General features: G+C 43.9%; 1 protein-coding gene across 2 annotated transcripts in view; it reads left to right on the plus strand.

Annotated features, from left to right (window-relative positions):
- The window catches only part of fhip1b (FHF complex subunit HOOK interacting protein 1B), a gene marked incomplete at its 5' end in the record, with an annotated part of 54,275 nt that overhangs the window by 24,428 nt on the left and 10,618 nt on the right, over nucleotides 1-19,229 (plus strand). For both annotated transcript variants that reach the window (XR_014619693.1, XM_084314751.1), the window contains 4 exons: nucleotides 4,127-4,294; nucleotides 7,101-7,180; nucleotides 8,713-8,882; nucleotides 12,112-13,746. Coding sequence is in view for 1 of the 2 variants with exons in the window: in XM_084314751.1 (XP_084170877.1) it covers nucleotides 4,127-4,294; nucleotides 7,101-7,180; nucleotides 8,713-8,882; nucleotides 12,112-13,746 (2,053 nt within the window). The remainder of the gene's footprint in view (nucleotides 1-4,126; nucleotides 4,295-7,100; nucleotides 7,181-8,712; nucleotides 8,883-12,111; nucleotides 13,747-19,229) is intronic.

Raw genomic sequence — 19,229 nt, forward strand, 5'->3', positions numbered from 1 at the left:
ACATTTTTTTTTTACTAGAAAAGAAGAATGTATATAATTTGGGGCGTGAAAGGGTTGCATTATCCTACATATTGACAAGTAAATGAGAATGAATGATTTATCAGCAAGTCAATGCCATTTTAGTTAGGTCCCTTCTAGATGTATTTTAAACCCTTAAAAGTGCTATATTGAATAACAACTTGTATGAATATGGCTTTTCCACCAAACTGTTCAATAAACTACTGGAAATGTCTTAACAGCATCTCTACACTAGGGCTGTCACAAAAAATAAATAATCATATTCGATATTCGTTGCAAAATTGTAGACGAGTTTGAATTAGAATTAGAATTTCATCGTCAAAAAAGGTCTTAAAATTGCAAGACAAAAAATAACCATGACAAGTAATTTTTTGGACCGACTCACCCGCCTGCTGTCGTCGTTGACGAAAAACAATCCGCCGGAGCATCACGTTCTGTGGAGCAGAGAAATGTCCAGACACTAGCGTGATACAATCCCCACAATTATGTGCATTTCCGAGAGTCCGAAAAATCCGTCGTCCCTCATATTAGCAGGGCTCTCTTCCTCACGTCGTTAGCATCGGCTAGCCCGACGGCTATTATGAATGTGTCGAAAGATTCCAGCCAGTGAATGCACAGAATTGGTGGCTTGCCAGGCAGGGCGAGGAACGGAGAGATGCGAGTGTAAAGAATCCATAATCATCGTCGCCAATATTGTGTATAATATAACTTCACAAGATAACAACAACAACACTTTGCAATGTCGCAAAACCCACCGTGCCGTCTTAAAGGCACAGGCACAGTCAGTTAAACGTTTATTTTAAATTCTAATTTCTCCGTTCATGTTGGATGTTTTTATGTAAATTCTAAATTGAATTCGATATTCGAATATAATGTGACAGCCCTACTGTACACCTTTACCATCATTGAGAACACAAGGAGCTATGAATATGCAAATTGGCAATTGATATTTACCAGGAAATCTGCAGCTTGTATTCTTTAAAAACATGCCAATACCGACTCGTCTTACTGTGTTGTGTGTATGCTGAAGCTAAAGGTGTCAAGTTACCACATATTGGTGGCATCACACATGCAACTCAGATTTCAGGGAAGTACAGAGAAGCTCTCTCTCCAGGGGAACTGAATGTTAAATACGCGCTCTGGTGACAAGTTCTGCACAAATAACATCTGCTAGTGTGTCCGTTACACGTTTGTTTTGGCCGTGCATCAAGCAATTTCTTTCCAGCACTGGCCGCCATTGAGTGTTCGCGTGATCTGTTTTCAGACAAACTCCTTCAGTCTTCGGTGTTTCCCCAGTCAGCTGCAGGATATTTCCCTACCTGGACATTTAACCCCTTAAGCCTGACAGGCTCGGTACGGGGCCGGAATTAATATCGCATCATAAATAGATCATACAGTATTAATTAATGTTGTGTTTAATAATTTTTTTTTCAAATGTAGCCAAGAGTAAAGACCCTAACCCTATCAAAACAGCAGTCAAAGTGTATATTTTCAGCACTACGTTTGTTTATCAATGGTTTTAAGTGCTATTATTAGTGAAATATGAGCTTAGAAATATCTCGGCGGAAACCGGATGAATTGGACGCGTCATGAAACCCGTTGTAGTCCTAAGACAGAGGAGACCCAGGGCTTTCAATGGACATCGAAATTCCATAAAACTACACTACCCAGCTAAAGTGGATAAAAAAAAAGTAACTGTACTTAGAGTAGATTTCATTCACGGTCTTTGCTGCCCTATACCGGGCCCCTGGTGGTACTCAGGTAATCAGATGTATGTACAGAGTTGTATTATATAACTAAAGACGGTATTACTACTACCGGCCAGCAGCGTAACTAGTAAGAGTAGGATATGTACAGATATAGATATAGTAAAGGACTATGTGCAGGTAAGTACAGACAGAGGATAGGTATACTGTATATGCGGTGAGAATAAATATATATATATGGTATATATACAGCATTTTTATAGTACATGCTATCATACAGAGCTAAGGATTGATGTCATTGGTTTGAGTCTGGCTCTTGTGTCACAATGTCATATCCCCTCCCTCCCTCCCTCCCTCCCTCCCTCCGCCACTCTGTGTGTCTCTCTCTACTATTGATCAAATCAAGCAAGAGGATGTCATGAAAAGAATGTGAAGAGCATCTGTCGGACAGCTCGGGTGTCAGAAAGGCTGGTGGCTGATGATCTCTTTGTTGCCTCCATATTTACATTCCTGGACCGTTTCCATCACACATATCACTGTGTGTGTGTGTGTGCGTGCGTGCGAGTGTGCGTGTGCGTGTGTGTGTGTGTGTGTGTGTGTGTGTGTGTGTGTGTGCGTGCGTGCAGTAACAGTTATTACACAGCGTCCTTGTGACGTGACATGCCACAGCTCACTGGCCACGGGTTTCGTTGAATAATAATTACAGGCAACATGTCTGGACTCAGATACTGTGAATGTGCTGCTTTATCCCTGTTCAACTTCTCTGTGTCCAGTCCTCTGTAGATGAGATGATTGCCAGCACAGAGTACCTTATCCCTGTTCTCTGTGTCCAGTCCTCTATACAGGGTTCGTACGGGTGCTGGAAATCCTTGAAAATGCTTGTATTTCAATGTGGTGTTTTCAAGGTTTGAAAAGAGCTTGAATTGTGTATAAAGTGCTGGAAAGTTATTGAAATTGTAATTGCACTCCATATACTTTCATAATAAATCGCTATCTGACTGAATAGTTAGGTTTTTAGTTTTGGAGATCGCCTTTCACGCAAAATGAAGAGGAATCCTCTCTCGAGCCTCGCCACTCACATGCCCGCCCCGCCAACGGCACCCCCGCCCCTCCTGAAAAGCTTGCTTTAATCCCAGTAACATTAGCGAGCTAACGTGAGCAAGCTTCTTATTTAATTTTTTAAGACGTTAGCAAGCTAGTGAGCTAGCGTTGCCACAGACACTGAAAGCCAATTTACCTTCAAACAAGTTTTGTTTAGCTAACACCATTATGCATCGGAGCTGTGGTTTCGCTGTGATCAACATGGCTAACAAGCAAATCAATTCTTTCTATTTTAAGGAATGTTCTGTAGGATATGTCGGCAACTGTAAGAAGCCAGGCAGCTACTAGGGGTAGCTGTTTGTGTGAAATAACAAGAGAGGAGACTAGAACGTGCGTCAACTAACTGTGCGTCTGTATTGCAACCAATAACATGGGCAATTATATAGCTTACATCCTGGTCCCTGCTGGGACGTACCAACTGAACACACCACTGTGGGGGGTTATATAAAAATCATCTCTATAGATGAGATGATAACTAGTACCTTATCCCTGTTCTCTGTGTCCAGTCCTCTATAGATGAGATGATAACTAGTACCTTATCCCTGTTCTCTGTGTCCAGTCCTCTATAGATGAGATGATAACTAGTACCTTATCCCTGTTCTCTGTGTCCAGTCCTCTATAGATGAGATGATAACTAGTACATTATCCCTGTTCTCTGTGTCCAGTCCTCTATAGATGAGATGATAACTAGTACCTTATCCCTGTTCTCTGTGTCCAGTCCTCTATAGATGAGATGATAACTAGTACCTTATCCCTGTTCTCTGTGTCCAGTCCTCTATAGATGAGATGATAACTAGTACCTTATCCCTGTTCTCTGTGTCCAATCCTCTATAGATGAGATGATAACTAGTACCTTATCCCTGTTCTCTGTGTCCAGTCCTCTATAGATGAGATGATAACTAGTACCTTATCCCTGTTCTCTGTGTCCAGTCCTCTATAGATGAGATGATAACTAGTACCTTATCCCTGTTCTCTGTGTCCAGTCCTCTATAGATGAGATGATAACTAGTACCTTATCCCTGTTCTCTGTGTCCAGTCCTCTATAGATGAGATGATAACTAGTACCTTATCCCTGTTCTCTGTGTCCAGTCCTCTATAGATGAGATGATAACTAGTACCTTATCCCTGTTCTCTGTGTCCAGTCCTCTATAGATGAGATGATAACTAGTACCTTATCCCTGTTCTCTGTGTCCAGTCCTCTATAGATGAGATGATAACTAGTACCTTATCCCTGTTCTCTGTGTCCAGTCCTCTATAGATGAGATGATAACTAGTACCTTATCCCTGTTCTCTGTGTCCAGTCCTCTATAGATGAGATGATTGCCAGCACGGCGTACCTGGACCTGTTCATGCGCAGCGTGACGGAGACGGCGCTCCTCAAGACCTTCCTGCGCTTCATCCTGATCCATCGCCACGACAACGACACCATCCTGGACACCCTGCTGACGCGCATCAGCAGCAACTCCAGGGTCAGTGGGGCGTCCAGGGTGCGAGGGGACGGGAAGGTGGAACAGGAATAACAATATGAGACACTGACGGAGAGGAATAACAATATGAGACACTGACGGAGAGGAATAACAATATGAGACACTGACGGAGAGGAATAACAATATGAGACACTGACAGAGAGGAATAACAATATGAGACCGAGAGGAATAACAATATGAGACACTGACAGAGAGGAATAACAATATGAGACACTGACGGAGAGGAATAACAATATGAGACACTGACGGAGAGGAATAACAATATGAGACCGAGAGGAATAACAATATGAGACACTGACAGAGAGGAATAACAATATGAGACACTGGCGGAGAGGAATAACAATATGAGACACTGACGGAGAGGAATAACAATATGAGACACTGACGGAGAGGAATAACAATATGAGACACTGACAGAGGAATAACAATATGAGACCGAGAGGAATAAGAATAACAATATGAGACACTGACAGAGGAATAACAATATGAGACAGAGAGGAATAAGAATAACAATATGAGACACTGACAGAGGAATAACAATATGAGACAGAGAGGAATAAGAATAACAATATGAGACACTGACCGAGAGGAATAACAATATGAGACACTGACAGAGAGGAATAACAATATGAGACACTGACAGAGAGGAATAACAATATGAGACACTGACAGAGAGGAATAACAATATGAGACACTGACAGAGAGGAATAACAATATGAGACACTGACAGAGAGGAATAACAATATGAGACACTGACAGAGAGGAATAACAATATGAGACACTGACCGAGAGGAATAACAATATGAGACACTGACAGAGAGGAATAACAATATGAGACACTGACAGATGAATAACAATATGAGACAGAGAGGAATAAGAATAACAATATGAGACACTGACAGAGAGGAATAACAATATGAGACACTGACAGAGAGGAATAACAATATGAGACAGAGAGGAATAAGAATAACAATATGAGACACTGACAGATGAATAACAATATGAGACACTGACAGATGAATAACAATATGAGACACTGACAGAGAGGAATAACAATATGAGACACTGACAGATGAATAACAATATGAGACACTGACAGATGAATAACAATATGAGACACTGACAGAGAGGAATAACAATATGAGACACTGACAGATGAATAACAATATGAGACACTGACAGATGAATAACAATATGAGACACTGACAGAGAGGAATAACAATATGAGACACTGACAGAGAGGAATAACAATATGAGACACTGACAGATGAATAACAATATGAGACACTGACAGATGAATAACAATATGAGACACTGACAGAGAGGAATAACAATATGAGACACTGACAGATGAATAACAATATGAGACACTGACAGAGGAATAACAATATGAGACACTGACAGAGGAATAACAATATGAGACACTGGCGGAGAGGAATAACAATATGAGACACTGGCGGAGAGGAATAACAATATGAGACACTGGCGGAGAGGAATAACAATATGAGACACTGGCGGAGAGGAATAACAATATGAGACACTGGCGGAGAGGAATAACAATATGAGACACTGACGGAGAGGAATAACAATATGAGACACTGGCGGAGAGGAATAACAATATGAGACACTGGCGGAGAGGAATAACAATATGAGACACTGGCGGAGAGGGGGGTCTGGGGGTCATTTCACTCTGAGCACAATTGAGGAAGTGGAATTTCTTTCTTGTTCTCTAAATCTAACTAATTTCAGGGAAGTACAGATAAGTTCTCCCTCTCCAGGGGAATAATGTTCTGGTGACAAGTTCTGCAGAAATAACATCTGTATAGTCAAAATCATGCCTCCAAGAGGAGTTAACCATTAAAAGAAAATACATGTTGAGTGAAGGGGATCATTAAAATGTAAAAAGATTTAATTGAAGCTGAATTGATCCCAAAGATGCTAGCAGCACTAGAGACTACTGTACTACAGGGCATACATAGACAGTGGTTTACACAAATATCTGCTTGTATTACTGGTATTCTGTCGCTTTCAGTGATTCCTGGCAGGGTTAGTTTTGCTGCTGAAAATAATAATAATAATAATAATAATAATAATAATAATAATAATAATAATAATAATAATGACTTGGATTTATATAGCGCTCTTCATGACACCCAGAGCGCTTCACAGAGTCCATTATTCGTTCATACACAGTCATACCGGTGGTGGTAAGCTACAATTGCAGCCAGAGCTGCCCTGAGGCAGACTCACGGAAGCGTGGCGAATAATCATCGCCTACAGCCCCTCCGACCACCACCAACATGATGACAAAAAGTAATAATCTGCAATAGGGCTGCACGATTGATAGAAAAAAAATTGCGATCTCGATTCATAGACCGATCTCATTTCTAAATTATGACGATTTTCGTATTAAAATAAATGTACGTTGGAAAAGAAATATATATTTTTTAATTTATATTTTGTATCTTACTTTTTTAAATGATGACGAAAAATATGAATTGTGTGAGAGAATCGCGATCTCAATTCTTAGAGAGAAAAATCGTGATTCACATTTTAGCAACAACCGTGCAGCCCTAATCTGCAACGACCTGTTTGGCTGGAAACTAATTTCAAAGAAGCATTTGTAAACAAATTATTGTAGAGGTCTTTTTTTTTTTTTTTTCTCCAAAATAAAATCTTGCAGCTTGGAAATGGGATGAAGTTAAATGTAATTAAAACCAACAACCATTTTAGTTTGCGAGTCTTAAAAGACTAAAACTAAACCTGTTCTCTCTGTGTTCCTGCACAGCTCTGCATGGTGTCGCTGAGCCTCTTCAGGACTCTCCTGTCCTTCAACTGTGAGGACTTTATGCTACAGCTTGTTCTCAGGTACGTCTGTCTGTCTGTCTGTCTGTCTGTCTGTCTGTCTGTCTGTCTGTCTGTCTGTCTGTCTGTCTGTCTGTCTGTCTGTCTGTCTGTCTGTCTGTCTGTCTGTCTGTCTGTCTGTCTGTTTAAGTATCTAAAGTAAAAAGTATGCATTCTTGCATTCTACATGACGTTTGTGTATCCATTGACCTCTATAGGTTATGTTAAAGTGTAGGGCTGCAACGATTAGTCGACATAATCGACGACGTCGATTATAAAAAAATCGTTGACGAGAAATTGTTGCGTCGATTAGTCATTAAAAAAAAAAAAAAAAAAAATTATTTAATTTTTTTTTTTTTTTGTGCACTACCTATCTTTGTGAGAGTGGCTTCTCAGGGTTCCAGACAACATCATAACATGATGATCCCATAGCAAATTTTGGACATTGAAAACATTGTTCCCCTGCAGGAGATGATGATCAGACTAGACACACAATACATTACACACGCACTCCTCTCACTCACACACAGCGATCAGAGTAAGACACACACATACACAGTCCTCTCACTCACACACAGCGATCAGAGTAAGACACACACACATACACACTCCTCTCACTCACACACAGCGATCAGAGTAAGACACACACACATTCACACTCCTCTCTCTCACACACAGCGATCAGAGTAAGACACACACACATTCACACTCCTCTCACTCACACACAGCGATCAGAGTAAGACACACACACATACACAAATTACACAGTACACACCTCTCACTCACACAGCGATCAGAGTAAGACACACACACATACACACACGGACTCCTCTCACACACAGCAAACAAAAGACCTAGAAGTCTGTCTGATCTGACTCATCCCCCTCTCCCCTTATAGCTGTTCCACGTCACCCTCCTGGTCCTGGACCAAGTTACAGCCCCATCAGCCGCGGTGCTGGGGGCAGATGCTGCTAGTTATTTCTTTTTTATTATTATTTTTTTAGTTATTTAAAGTACACTTCCACTTTAATTTGTATTATTTAATTTATTTATCTTGTTATGAGTGATTGCTGTATTGTTCTTCAAATACATTTTCATTTAAAGTGGCTTAAGATCCAAATTCAAATGTTTCATGAGTCATTATTTTTATTTGCTATGGGATCATCATGTTATGATGTTGTTGTTTGCTCCTGACAAGAGTCTCAAAGTCTGGGGTGATGGTAGACAAGCAACTCTGAGGTCATGCTCAATGTCCAATCTGTTCCTCTGCTCTGTCTTCAGCTGGACCAGAGCTGAGAAGCCACTTTCACAAAGATAGGTAGTTTAAAAAAGAAATAAAAATTATATAATTTTTTTTTTTTTTTTTTTTACATAATTGGTTTTCGATTAGTCGACTAATCGAAAAAATAATCTACAGATTAGTCGACTACCAAATTAGTCATTAGTTGCAGCCCTATTAAAGTGGTATGTGGTCCAGTTATGTTGCTCTGATTAAAGATCCTGTCTGTCTGTGCGTCTGCCTGTGCGTCTGTGTGTGTGTGTGTGTGTGCCCTCAGGTATCTGCTGCCGTGCACCCATGTCATGCTGAGTCAGCGTCGTGCCGTGCGCGAGACCGACCTGTACGGGAAGTCAGCAGACAAGTTCCTCTCACTCATCCCGGAGTGCTGCCGCCTCACTACAGCGCCCTCTGGTGAGCGGGAGGACGACACTGCGTACTGGGGGAAAGGTAAGCCGACGCAAGACACTCAGGCCTGGGTCCATTGTTAGGCAGTGGATTCATGTTGAGATGTTTTTATTTTTGCATTTTGTTTGCATTTTGTACTTTAGTTTTGTATATTTTGTATTGTGTTTGGTCTTTTTTCTTTAAATTTTTTTTACTGTATGAAGCACAATCTCAGGGGGTTCATACAGAACCAAGCATTTCACTGTAATGTACATCTACCTTATATGTGACAAATAAAACAAAACTTGAAGTTGTTATTATAATCTACGTTATTTTTTTTTTGTCATGAGCTCTGAAAGTGAGGAAAAAGCAATGCAGTGACATTATCAAAATTGCATTGATTTCTATTTAGACAAAAGTTTTATTGACAGTTACGTTCCTGTGCCTAAACGTATCAAACATACATGGTCTTTTGTTTGTTTGTTTCTTCAGGGTTCAGGGTAGATGTTTACAATAGTTATTATGGACAACTATATTAAACTGACATACATGTCTCTTTCAACCATCTTTGGTTGGGTGCAATTTGAAGATCGAATAACATTGCATTTTCCTTACGTTTAGATCTCAAGATCTAAATGTACTTGTATGCAAAATAACAAGTAAAATTATGGAAAATGTTTGTGTACAGTAGGCCTGTCCCCGACTAAGGATTTATATAGTCGACTTTGATTGGCCAAAATGTGCCTTAATGTCTGAAGGAGTCGACTGAAGGCTTCTTGTTCTCTGCGAAAGCATGCAATTGGTCCACTGATGGATACATCTTGATATTTGTCTACTCTAGTGTGTTCATTAGACGGGTGAAATCCTCTTTCTGTGCCCGTTTTCTTAGGCAGTTAGCCTCGCTGGTATGCGCGCCCATAGCATTAGCCATGCTTCTAGGCCTCTTTGCTTTTGGAAAGAATGATGTAAAAAAAGAAAGTATATATTATACTTTTTTTATTTATTTTTTGGCATTCGACTAAGAGGTTGGCAGTCGACTACGGCTCCTTTTGATCGATTATTCAACTAGTCGAGGTCAGCCCTAGTGTACCGTATGTAAACATGTTACAGTGGGGGGGGCAGGCAATGTGAATAAACAAACATGCCTCCCTGACATGTTCACCTGCTCCTCAAACCTGATGTGACCTTTGATCTAGTTTTCACATGGTGTTAAAACTAGGGATGCCCCGATCGATCGGCCACCGATCGTTATCGGCCGATAATCAGTATAAATATGCGATCGGTGATCGGTGATAATGCTTTATTTTCGCCGATCGTCAAAACAGATCTCACTCGCTGAGTTCTGTCTCAGACACCGGGAGCTGCACACAGTGCTGCGCGTCTGCTCCTCCTCCAGCTCCTCCCGCACGCATGTAAACACGGGTCTAGTCTAGTCTAGTGGGACGGGACCTCCATGAGCTAACGTTAGCTACCGTTACAAAATGACCCAGTCAACTATTCACTTTTAGTTTAATACATGATGAGGCATTGTCTAATTGAACGGTATCTAGCCGGCTAGCTACTGATAGCTCCTGATATCAACAAATGCTCCAGCAATAGTCTAGTTATCTAGTACTAGTGTATGATACCTCTGTTAGCTCACGTTAGCTTAGCTCACTGTTCAAAACGAAATGTCCCATTCAACTAAATAGTTCACTGAGGCGTTGTCTTAACGTTATATTTCCGGCTAGCAGTAGCTACAGACAGCTCCTGATATCAATGTCTTATAACACTCATTCGATGCATATTCGAAGCCCGGCTTGCGTCGCAGTCACTAACGGGGATAGCTGAGGGAGTAGGGTATATCTGCAGAGCCTAGGGTAAATCTGCAGAGCCGAATGTGATTTGATCAAAGCAGAGTATACACACAGACAGTGGAGATAGCGAGCATTTTGACTTGTTGCGTGGTGGCGTTGTCTCGCAGATAATACAACTACAAGTACAAGTCTAATTATATAATATATATATTTTATAAAAAAAAATATATATATATATATAATTTTTTTTTTTTATTAATCAAAAACGATCGGTATCGGATCGGTATCGGCCGATATGGCTCAAGACGATCGGTGATCGGTATCGGTGGCAAAAAACGTGATCGGGGCATCCCTAGTTAAAACCCTTCTATAACGGCCATGACTTTACTGTATCCTTTACTAATCCTTGAACCGATTTGGTTCCTGAGAGCAGAGAAGCTGCACTGTCCAACCATATATGGGTATTATGGTAGTGTTAAAAAACAAACATGTCAGAGCACAGATACTCTTGAGGTAAGCTCCAGGAGACTTTTGGAGAGGTATTCGATTTTTTTTATTGTGTGGTGTTTCTGGTGTGTTTTAGTAGTGTTTGAGCTTAGTTTTGGCAGTGTTTTATAAACGCTTATTTGTGAAATGTCACAGCAATCAAGTCGGGTAACTAAACCACCCAAAAGGCGACGACGACGGTGACAAATATTGTATTATTTGGATAATTAAAAAAGGGGCGTCCGGGTAGCGCAGCGGACTAAGCGTCTGTCTACCACCACAGAGCCAGTGGGATCGAATCCGGCTGTGGTGCCTCCGGCTTGGCCGACCGTCCATACTAACACAATTGGCAGTGTTAGCGGTTGGGAAGCCGGTGAGGTGGGTCCTGGTCGTTGTAAACAGCGACTCCTACAGTTCGGTCAGGGCGCCTGCACAGCAAGGGAAGGATCTAGGAGAGGTAGTGTGACCTTCCACACGTTACACTCTCCCAGTGAAAGTCCGCGCTGCCAGGTGAAAAGAAGCGGTGGGCTGGCTACACATGTGTCGGAGGAAGCATGTGATAGTCTCCGCCCTCCCAGACCGACGGTAGGGGGTAGAGTGCGCAACGACCAGGAAGGGGATTGGGAATTGGCATAACGACTAACATTGGGAGGGGAGAAAATATAAGATATTCCTTTATTGATCCCCTTGGGGAAATTCAGGCATCATAGCAGCATGGGGGAGGGGGGAGGGGAGGCACAGGTAGTAAAAAAGCAGTGTAAACAATATAACAAATCAATATAATTAACTCTGGACATGTGCATATGGGCAACACGGTGTGAGATGAGGGTATGTATGCCCTCTCAGTTATATTTGCCCTACAATAAATAGTTACAATATATAATCTAATAATCTAAATAATCTAAATCTAATATATAATCTAAAATGCTAAATATATGATCTGATGAAGTATACAGTATTCACATAAGGTGCGGAAAAAGGTGTTTTCTAAGACGTGTGTCTGTCTGCAGTGCTGAACAGCCCCGGCTCCGGCGAGCCTCCGGCCCCGCCCCGGCCCAGCACGCCGTCCCGCCTGGCCCTCTTCATCCGCCAACAGAGCAGCGGAGGGGTATCAGGAGGAGGAGGAGGAGGGGGCCCCGCTACCCCCACCAGTGCCGACCCTGTCCCCTCATCCCCCCGCGGCGGTGGTGGTGGCGAAGGGCGTCGGTCCCCCGACAGCCCCATGCACCAGCAGCCGGTCTCCACGGAGTGTCTGGACTGGGAATCCGGTTACCTGGAGTACCTCCGGGACGCTCGGCAGGGCATCGAGCTCTGCTCCTGGGCCTGCCGGGACTGGTCGGCCCCCTACGACGGAGAGAACCCCTCCCCGACGGTCGCCCCTCCTCCGCCCCCCGCTGCCACCGCCCACCCCTGCCTGCCCTTGTTCCTGGAGCACTTCTCCTTTTCCCAACAGGGAGCCAACGGCAGTACCCAGCCTGGCCAGCAGAGGGCCAACGGCAGTACCCCGCCCGGCCAGCAGAGGGCCAACGGCAGTACCCCGCCCGGCCAGCAGAGGGCCAACGGCAGTACCCCGCCAGGCCAGCAGAGGGCCAACGGCAGTACCCCGCCCGGCCAGCAGAGGGCCAACGGCAGTACCCCGCCCGGCCAGCAGAGGGCGGCCGTGGTGGCGGCGGCGGCGCGCTCGGAGTGGAGCAGCTCAGAGAGGGACAGCGGAGAGTGGGACGTGACCATCGGTAGAAACCACTGCATCAGTCTCACGCCGCGCTCCAAGAAACGCAGCCTGCAGCGGGAAGAGGTGCTGCCCAGACCCGTACCTCCTCTCCTCCCTCCCTCCTCGGTTTCCTCCTCCTCCTCGCAGGCCTCTCCGCACCCCTCTTCTTCCCTGGCGCCCCACCACCTCCCCGCATCCGCCGTCACCGTCACCCACCAGGCCATGTTCAACGGGACGACGGCGCAGGAAGGGAGCGGCTGCTGCTCGGACAGCCGGGACGCGGGGATGGAGGTGAAGAAGGTGAAGAGGGACCTGGGTGAGCCAACACGTGCGGCCGGAGACTCTAATCAGAACGGCTCCTTCGTCGCCCGCTGCCCTCCTCCTCCTCCGCCGCAGCCTACGTGCAGCGAGGACAACGGTGACATCAGCGACGGCGAACCTCTCCCTCCCAAACAGACGTCCTTTCAGCTCTCCCCTCACCCCGCCCAGCCGGCACCGGACGGCAACTCGCCGATGACCCGCGAAGGCTCGAATCTGCGCGGCGACGCGGCGACGACGGGTCTCCCGGAGGACCAGGGGCCGCGGTCCGTGGAGAGGCTGATCGAGGAGCTCCTGGAGCAGGTGCCGGGAGACCCGCAGCCCCCCGGGGGTGGGGACTCCAACGGCCAGGGCATCAGCATCGAGGCCTTCAGCCAGGAGCTCAGGGAGCTGGAGGAGCGTGTGAGGGAGCGCAGTAGGTCGGCCCTCCCCGCCCCGCCGGAGGACACCGCCGCACGGGACGCCCCGCTGGCTCTCCGGCAGGAAGAGGAGCCCCCTCTGGAGGCCGAGCTCGTGGGGACGGGACCCGGCACGGAGGCCAAGGTGGAGAGCTCTGCCGTGGGGCTGTGCAGTCCCACCAGACCCCTGGGTCAGCCCACCTCACAGCCGTACACCGGTGAGACGCCGTTTTCACTACCACACTACATGCGGTTAACCCTTTCACTACCACACTACATACGGTTAACCCTTTCACTACCACCCACTACAGAAGGTTAACCCTTTCACTACCACACTAAAGAATGTTAACCCTTTCACTTAGGGCTGGGCGATATGGAAAAAAATCATATCGCGATAACGATATGATAATTTTATTTTATTTCTCGATATCGATAATTATCGAATTGTTATAAGTATAAAAAAAATTTAATTTTTTATTTTTATTTTATTTTTAACAACAGATGTATGTTTATTTTGCAGCAATTCTTTGTCGTTGCCGCCATCTTTAGTGTTACAGCCCCTCACACTCCAGTTCTCAGGCTGCAGCTGGTTTAAAAGCTAAAGTAAACCGGCTTCTCTGCTGGCTGTGGCTCCAGAGGAGTTGAACAGTTCTGGCTCTGCTAGTTTATTTTCGATCTTTTGGCGCTTTTTTGGTGGACAAACCTCCGCACATGTGCACTGTGACTCGTGACTGGAGTCTAGTTCTGCTAGCACACATAGCCTACTGTGTACAGACGGTTTCAAACTGTATTTTAAATTAGAAAGCAAACAAAATAAATGGACAAGAGAAAAAGAAATCTGAATTTGGTCAGTATTGTCATTTGGACAAGCAAAGCCATTACTTTAAGTTGCAGGCAAGAAAGACAAGTCTGTCCACTGTCTCTGGTTTTAAAACTGCCCTGTTGCAGGTAAAAAAAAAAAAAAAAAATGATTTTTCGATTTTTTTTTTTTTTCGATATTCGATATCGATTATTAAAATATATCGCGATATTTATCGTTATCGTTATATCGCCCAGCCCTACTTTCACTACCACACTACATGCAGTTAACCCTTTCACTACCACACCACACTATTTGAACGACCACATCAAACAAGAGGTGGACGCGGGCAAATACTGCGGCATGGTCATGCTGGACCTACAAAAGGCCTTCGACACTGTCAATCACACCATTCTGATTGACAAGCTAAAATTAATTGGTTTTGATAGTCTATCAGTGAGCTGGATGCAATCCTACCTGGAGGGGAGAGAACAGATGGTGGAGGTAAACGGTACCCTATCCCCCCCCCCCCCCCCCCCTCACAGTGAGCTGTGGAGTTCCACAAGGAAGCATACTAGGACCGCTACTGTTCCTAATTTATGCAAATGACATGTCGTCAGCTTGTGACTGCAACTTGTTCCTGTTTGCGGACGACTCAGCCCTGCTGGTCTCTGACAAGAACAAGTTACAGGTTGAAAAAACCCTCAGCTCAGAACTAGGCAAAATCTGCATATGGCTCGCCGACAACAAACTATCATTACACATGGGCAAAACAGAGTCCATTCTCTTCGGTTCAAATAACAAACTCAGCAAGACCGACGGCTTCTCAGTTACAGTGGGTGACAATATTGTCACAAGGAAAGATGAAATTACCTACCTGGGTTCCATCCTAGAGGCTAATCTTTCCTGTGACAAAATGGCATCCAATGTAATAAGAAAAGTCAACCAACGAACTCGATTCTTGTACCGGATCTCCTCTCTGGTAAACAAGAATACCCTGAAGACTCTGGCAGGAGCACTCATTCAAGGGTACTATGACTATGCTTGCACCTCATGGTACCAAAGCACCTCAAAGGCACTAAAAACCAAATTACAAACGTCTCAAAACAAACTAGTCAGACTACTGCTTGACCTGACTCCTAGAACCCACCTCACCCCTGCCTACTTTGACAATCTAGGATGGCTTAGAGTAGACGACAGAGTACAGCAACTTGCAATGGGCCTGGTCTATAAGATACACTACACGACCAAGGTACCCATGTACATGTCAAAATACTTCCCAAAGGTCAGTGAATACCACAATCACAATACCAAAGGGAGCTCCACAAATCATGTTAAACCCAGATTCGGCTCAAACAAGGGACTAAACACGTTTCGCAATTATGCCACATCAATGTGGAACGCCCTACCCAAAGCTGTAAAGGAATGTGAATCACTACCCACTTTCAAAAACACTCTCAAAGAACACCTACGGGAGACTGCAATTTGAAACTGGCCCCTACAAATGGCCTAACCCAGTTGTACAGTAAATTACCAAGTATGGCTTTGTCAGTATTCCAATGTACAGTGTACAGTGTCCCCCACCCACCCCCTACCCAACCCCCCCCCCCCCCCCCCACCTCCAATGTACAGCCCCCCCCCCCCCCCCCACCCACCCAACCCCACCCCACCTACCCAATGTACAGTTTCTACGTCAAATGTATATACACTCTTTTTCTGGACACTTTTTGTATCACAAACAGTACTGTATTTGCAAATCTGGTATGTCATAAATGTATAGATGTAGCAGTACTGTCTATCTGTATGTCGTGTGTGTCGTATATATGTTATGATGAATTGAAAATGGAGGACCCTGATGTAAACAAGACGAAAGTCTTTCTCTGGTCTGCATCCCCTTAACAATTGTATGTATTGAGCTGTACTGTACTGTACCCATTCTGCAATCTGTTAATTAATAAACTTTGCAATCAATCAATCAATCAATCAATCTACATACGGTTAATCCTTTCACTACCACCCACTACAGAAGGTTAACCCTTTCACTACCACACTAAAGAATGTTAACCCTTTCACTACCACACTACAGAAGGTTAACCCTTTCACTACCACACCACATAAGGTTAACCCTTTCACTGCCACACTACAAAAGGTTAACCCTTTCACTACCACACTACAGACGGTTAACCCTTCACTACCACACTACATACAGTTAACACTTTCACTGCCCCACTACAGACGGTTAACCCTTTCACTACCACCCACTACAGAAGGTTAACCCTTTCACTACCACACTACAGAATGTTAACCCTTTCACTACCACACTACAGAAGCTTATCCCTTTCACTACCACACTACAGAAGGTTAACCCTTTCACTGTCACACTACAGAATGTTAACCCTTCACTACCACACTATAGAAGGCCCTTTCACTACCACACTACAGATAACCTCCACTAAATCAGAATCAGAAAGGTCTTTATTGCCAAGTAGTTTTCACATACAAGGAGTTTGATTTGGTTGTTTTTGGTTTTTGATTGACGGACAGACAATTATGGTAGAATAAAAAATAAAAGGTTGAATAAAATAAAAATTGAATATAAACTAAATTAACCTAGAAGCACAATAGAATAGAATTATAAAAGGAAAATAGGAATAGGCCAGGCTGTACAACTGTACAAAACACGCAAACATACTGTACATCCATGTAATAATCAAAATATAATGAAATATTAAATAAATTAAATAGACATAGACCCCCAAAACAACAAAAACATACATAAAACCAACAACAACAAAAATCCTTGGTCCTGCCATTCACACAGTCATGTTGGTGTCCACATACTAAACTACTATTACATAAAAATCCTCTATACTATATATGTCAGTTTTTCTGTTAGACATGAATGAATGAATGAATGAAAACTTTATTAACAGATTGCAGAATGGGTACAGTGCAGTACAGCTCAATACATACAATTGTTAAGGGGATGCAGACCAGAGAAAGACTTTCGTCTTGTTTCCACCAGGGTCCCCCATTTCCAATTCATCGTAACATATATGACATACATGACATACAGATAGACAGTACTGCTACATCTATACATTTATGACATACCAGATTTGCAATTACAGTACTGTATTTGTGATACAAAAAGAGTCCAGAAAGAAAAGAGTATATACATTAGGCGTAGAAACTGTACATTGGATTAGGTAGGTGGGGGTGGGACTGTACATTGGAGGTGGTTGGGGGGGGGGGGGGGGGGGGTAGGAGTGGGGGGGGGGGGGTGTTGGCGGGGGTTGTGTTCGGACATTTACAGGGGCCAGTTTCGAGTTGCAGTCTCCCTTAGGTGTTTTTTGAGAGTGTTTTTGAAAGTGGGTAGTGATTCACATTCCTTTACAGCTTTGGGTAGGGCGTTCCACATTGATGTGGCATAATTGCGAAACGTGTTTAGTCCCTTGTTTGAGCCGAATCTGGGTTTAACATGATTTGTGGAGCTCCCTCTGGTGTTGTGATCGTGGTATTCACTGACCTTTGGGAAGTATTTAGTCATGTACATGGGTACCTTGGTCGTGTAGTGTATCTTGTAGACCAGGCCCATTGCAAGTTGCTGTACTCTGTCGTCTACTCTAAGCCATCCTAGGTTGTCAAAGTGGGCAGGGGTGAGGTGGGTTCTAGGAGTAAGGTCAAGCAGTAGTCTGACCAGTTTGTTTTGAGATGTTTGTAATTTTGTTTTTAGCGCCTTTGAGGTGCTTTGGTACCATGAGGTGCAAGCATAGTCGTAGTACCCTTGAATGAGTGCTCCTGCTAGAGTCTTCAGGGTATTCTTGTTTACCAGTGAGGAGATCCGGTACAAGAAACGAGTTCGTTGGTTGACTTTTTTTATTACATTGGATGCCATTTTGTCACAGGAAAGATTTGCCTCTAGGATGGAACCCAGGTAGGTAATATCTTCTTTCCTTGTGACAATATTGTCACCCACTGTAACTGAGAAGCCGTCGGTCTTGCTGAGTTTGTTATTTGAACCGAAGAGAATGGACTCTGTTTTGCCCATGTGTAATGATAGTTTGTTATCAGCGAGCCATATGCAGATTTTGCTTAGTTCTGAGCTGAGGGTTTTTTCAACCTGTAATTTGTTCTTGTCAGAGACCAGCAGGGCTGAGTCGTCCGCAAACAGGAACAAGTTGCAGTCACAAGCTGACGACATGTCATTTGCATAAATTAGGAACAGTAGCGGACCTAGTATGCTTCCTTGTGGAACACCACAGTTTACTGTGAGGGGGGGGGATAGGGTACCGTTTACCTCCACCATCTGCTCTCTCCCCTCCAGGTAGGATTGCATCCAGCTCACTGATAGACTATCAAAACCAATTGCTTTTAGCTTGTCAATCAGAATGGTGTGATTGACAGTGTCGAAGGCCTTTTGTAGGTCCAGCATGACCATGCCGCATGCCGATGAGTCAGGTATCCTTCCATTTTAAAACATTGACCGCCAGCAGCAGGGAGCGCTGATACCCCATTCATCGCCAGGTCTTTATTCAATGGATATAGTTTTAGACTGACATTTGCGAGTGCTTAAAATATATCTTATATTATATCTATGAGTCTAATAACGCCGTTGAGTCTCAGTGAGTTGCTTCTAGTCAACATGCCCAAGACGGATTGTTTTTTCATCCGTACATTTCCGTTTTATACCATTTTGAATAGAGTATGGTTTGGGTGTTTTTCAGTAATTCCAGGAAAAAGACAAGAAAAAGGCATTTTACTGTAATCCAGTCATCACGTTGTAATTTTTCGGCTGATTATCTAATCATCCTGAAATCAACTCTAGATTATCATTATTATGTCTCCTCGTCCATACATGAAATTACCGTCGTAGCGGGGCGCTCTGAAAGTCTCGCGGTT

Source organism: Notolepis coatsorum (genome assembly GCF_963971535.1).
Source record: "Notolepis coatsorum genome assembly, chromosome: 5".
NCBI lineage: Eukaryota > Metazoa > Chordata > Actinopteri > Aulopiformes > Paralepididae > Notolepis > Notolepis coatsorum.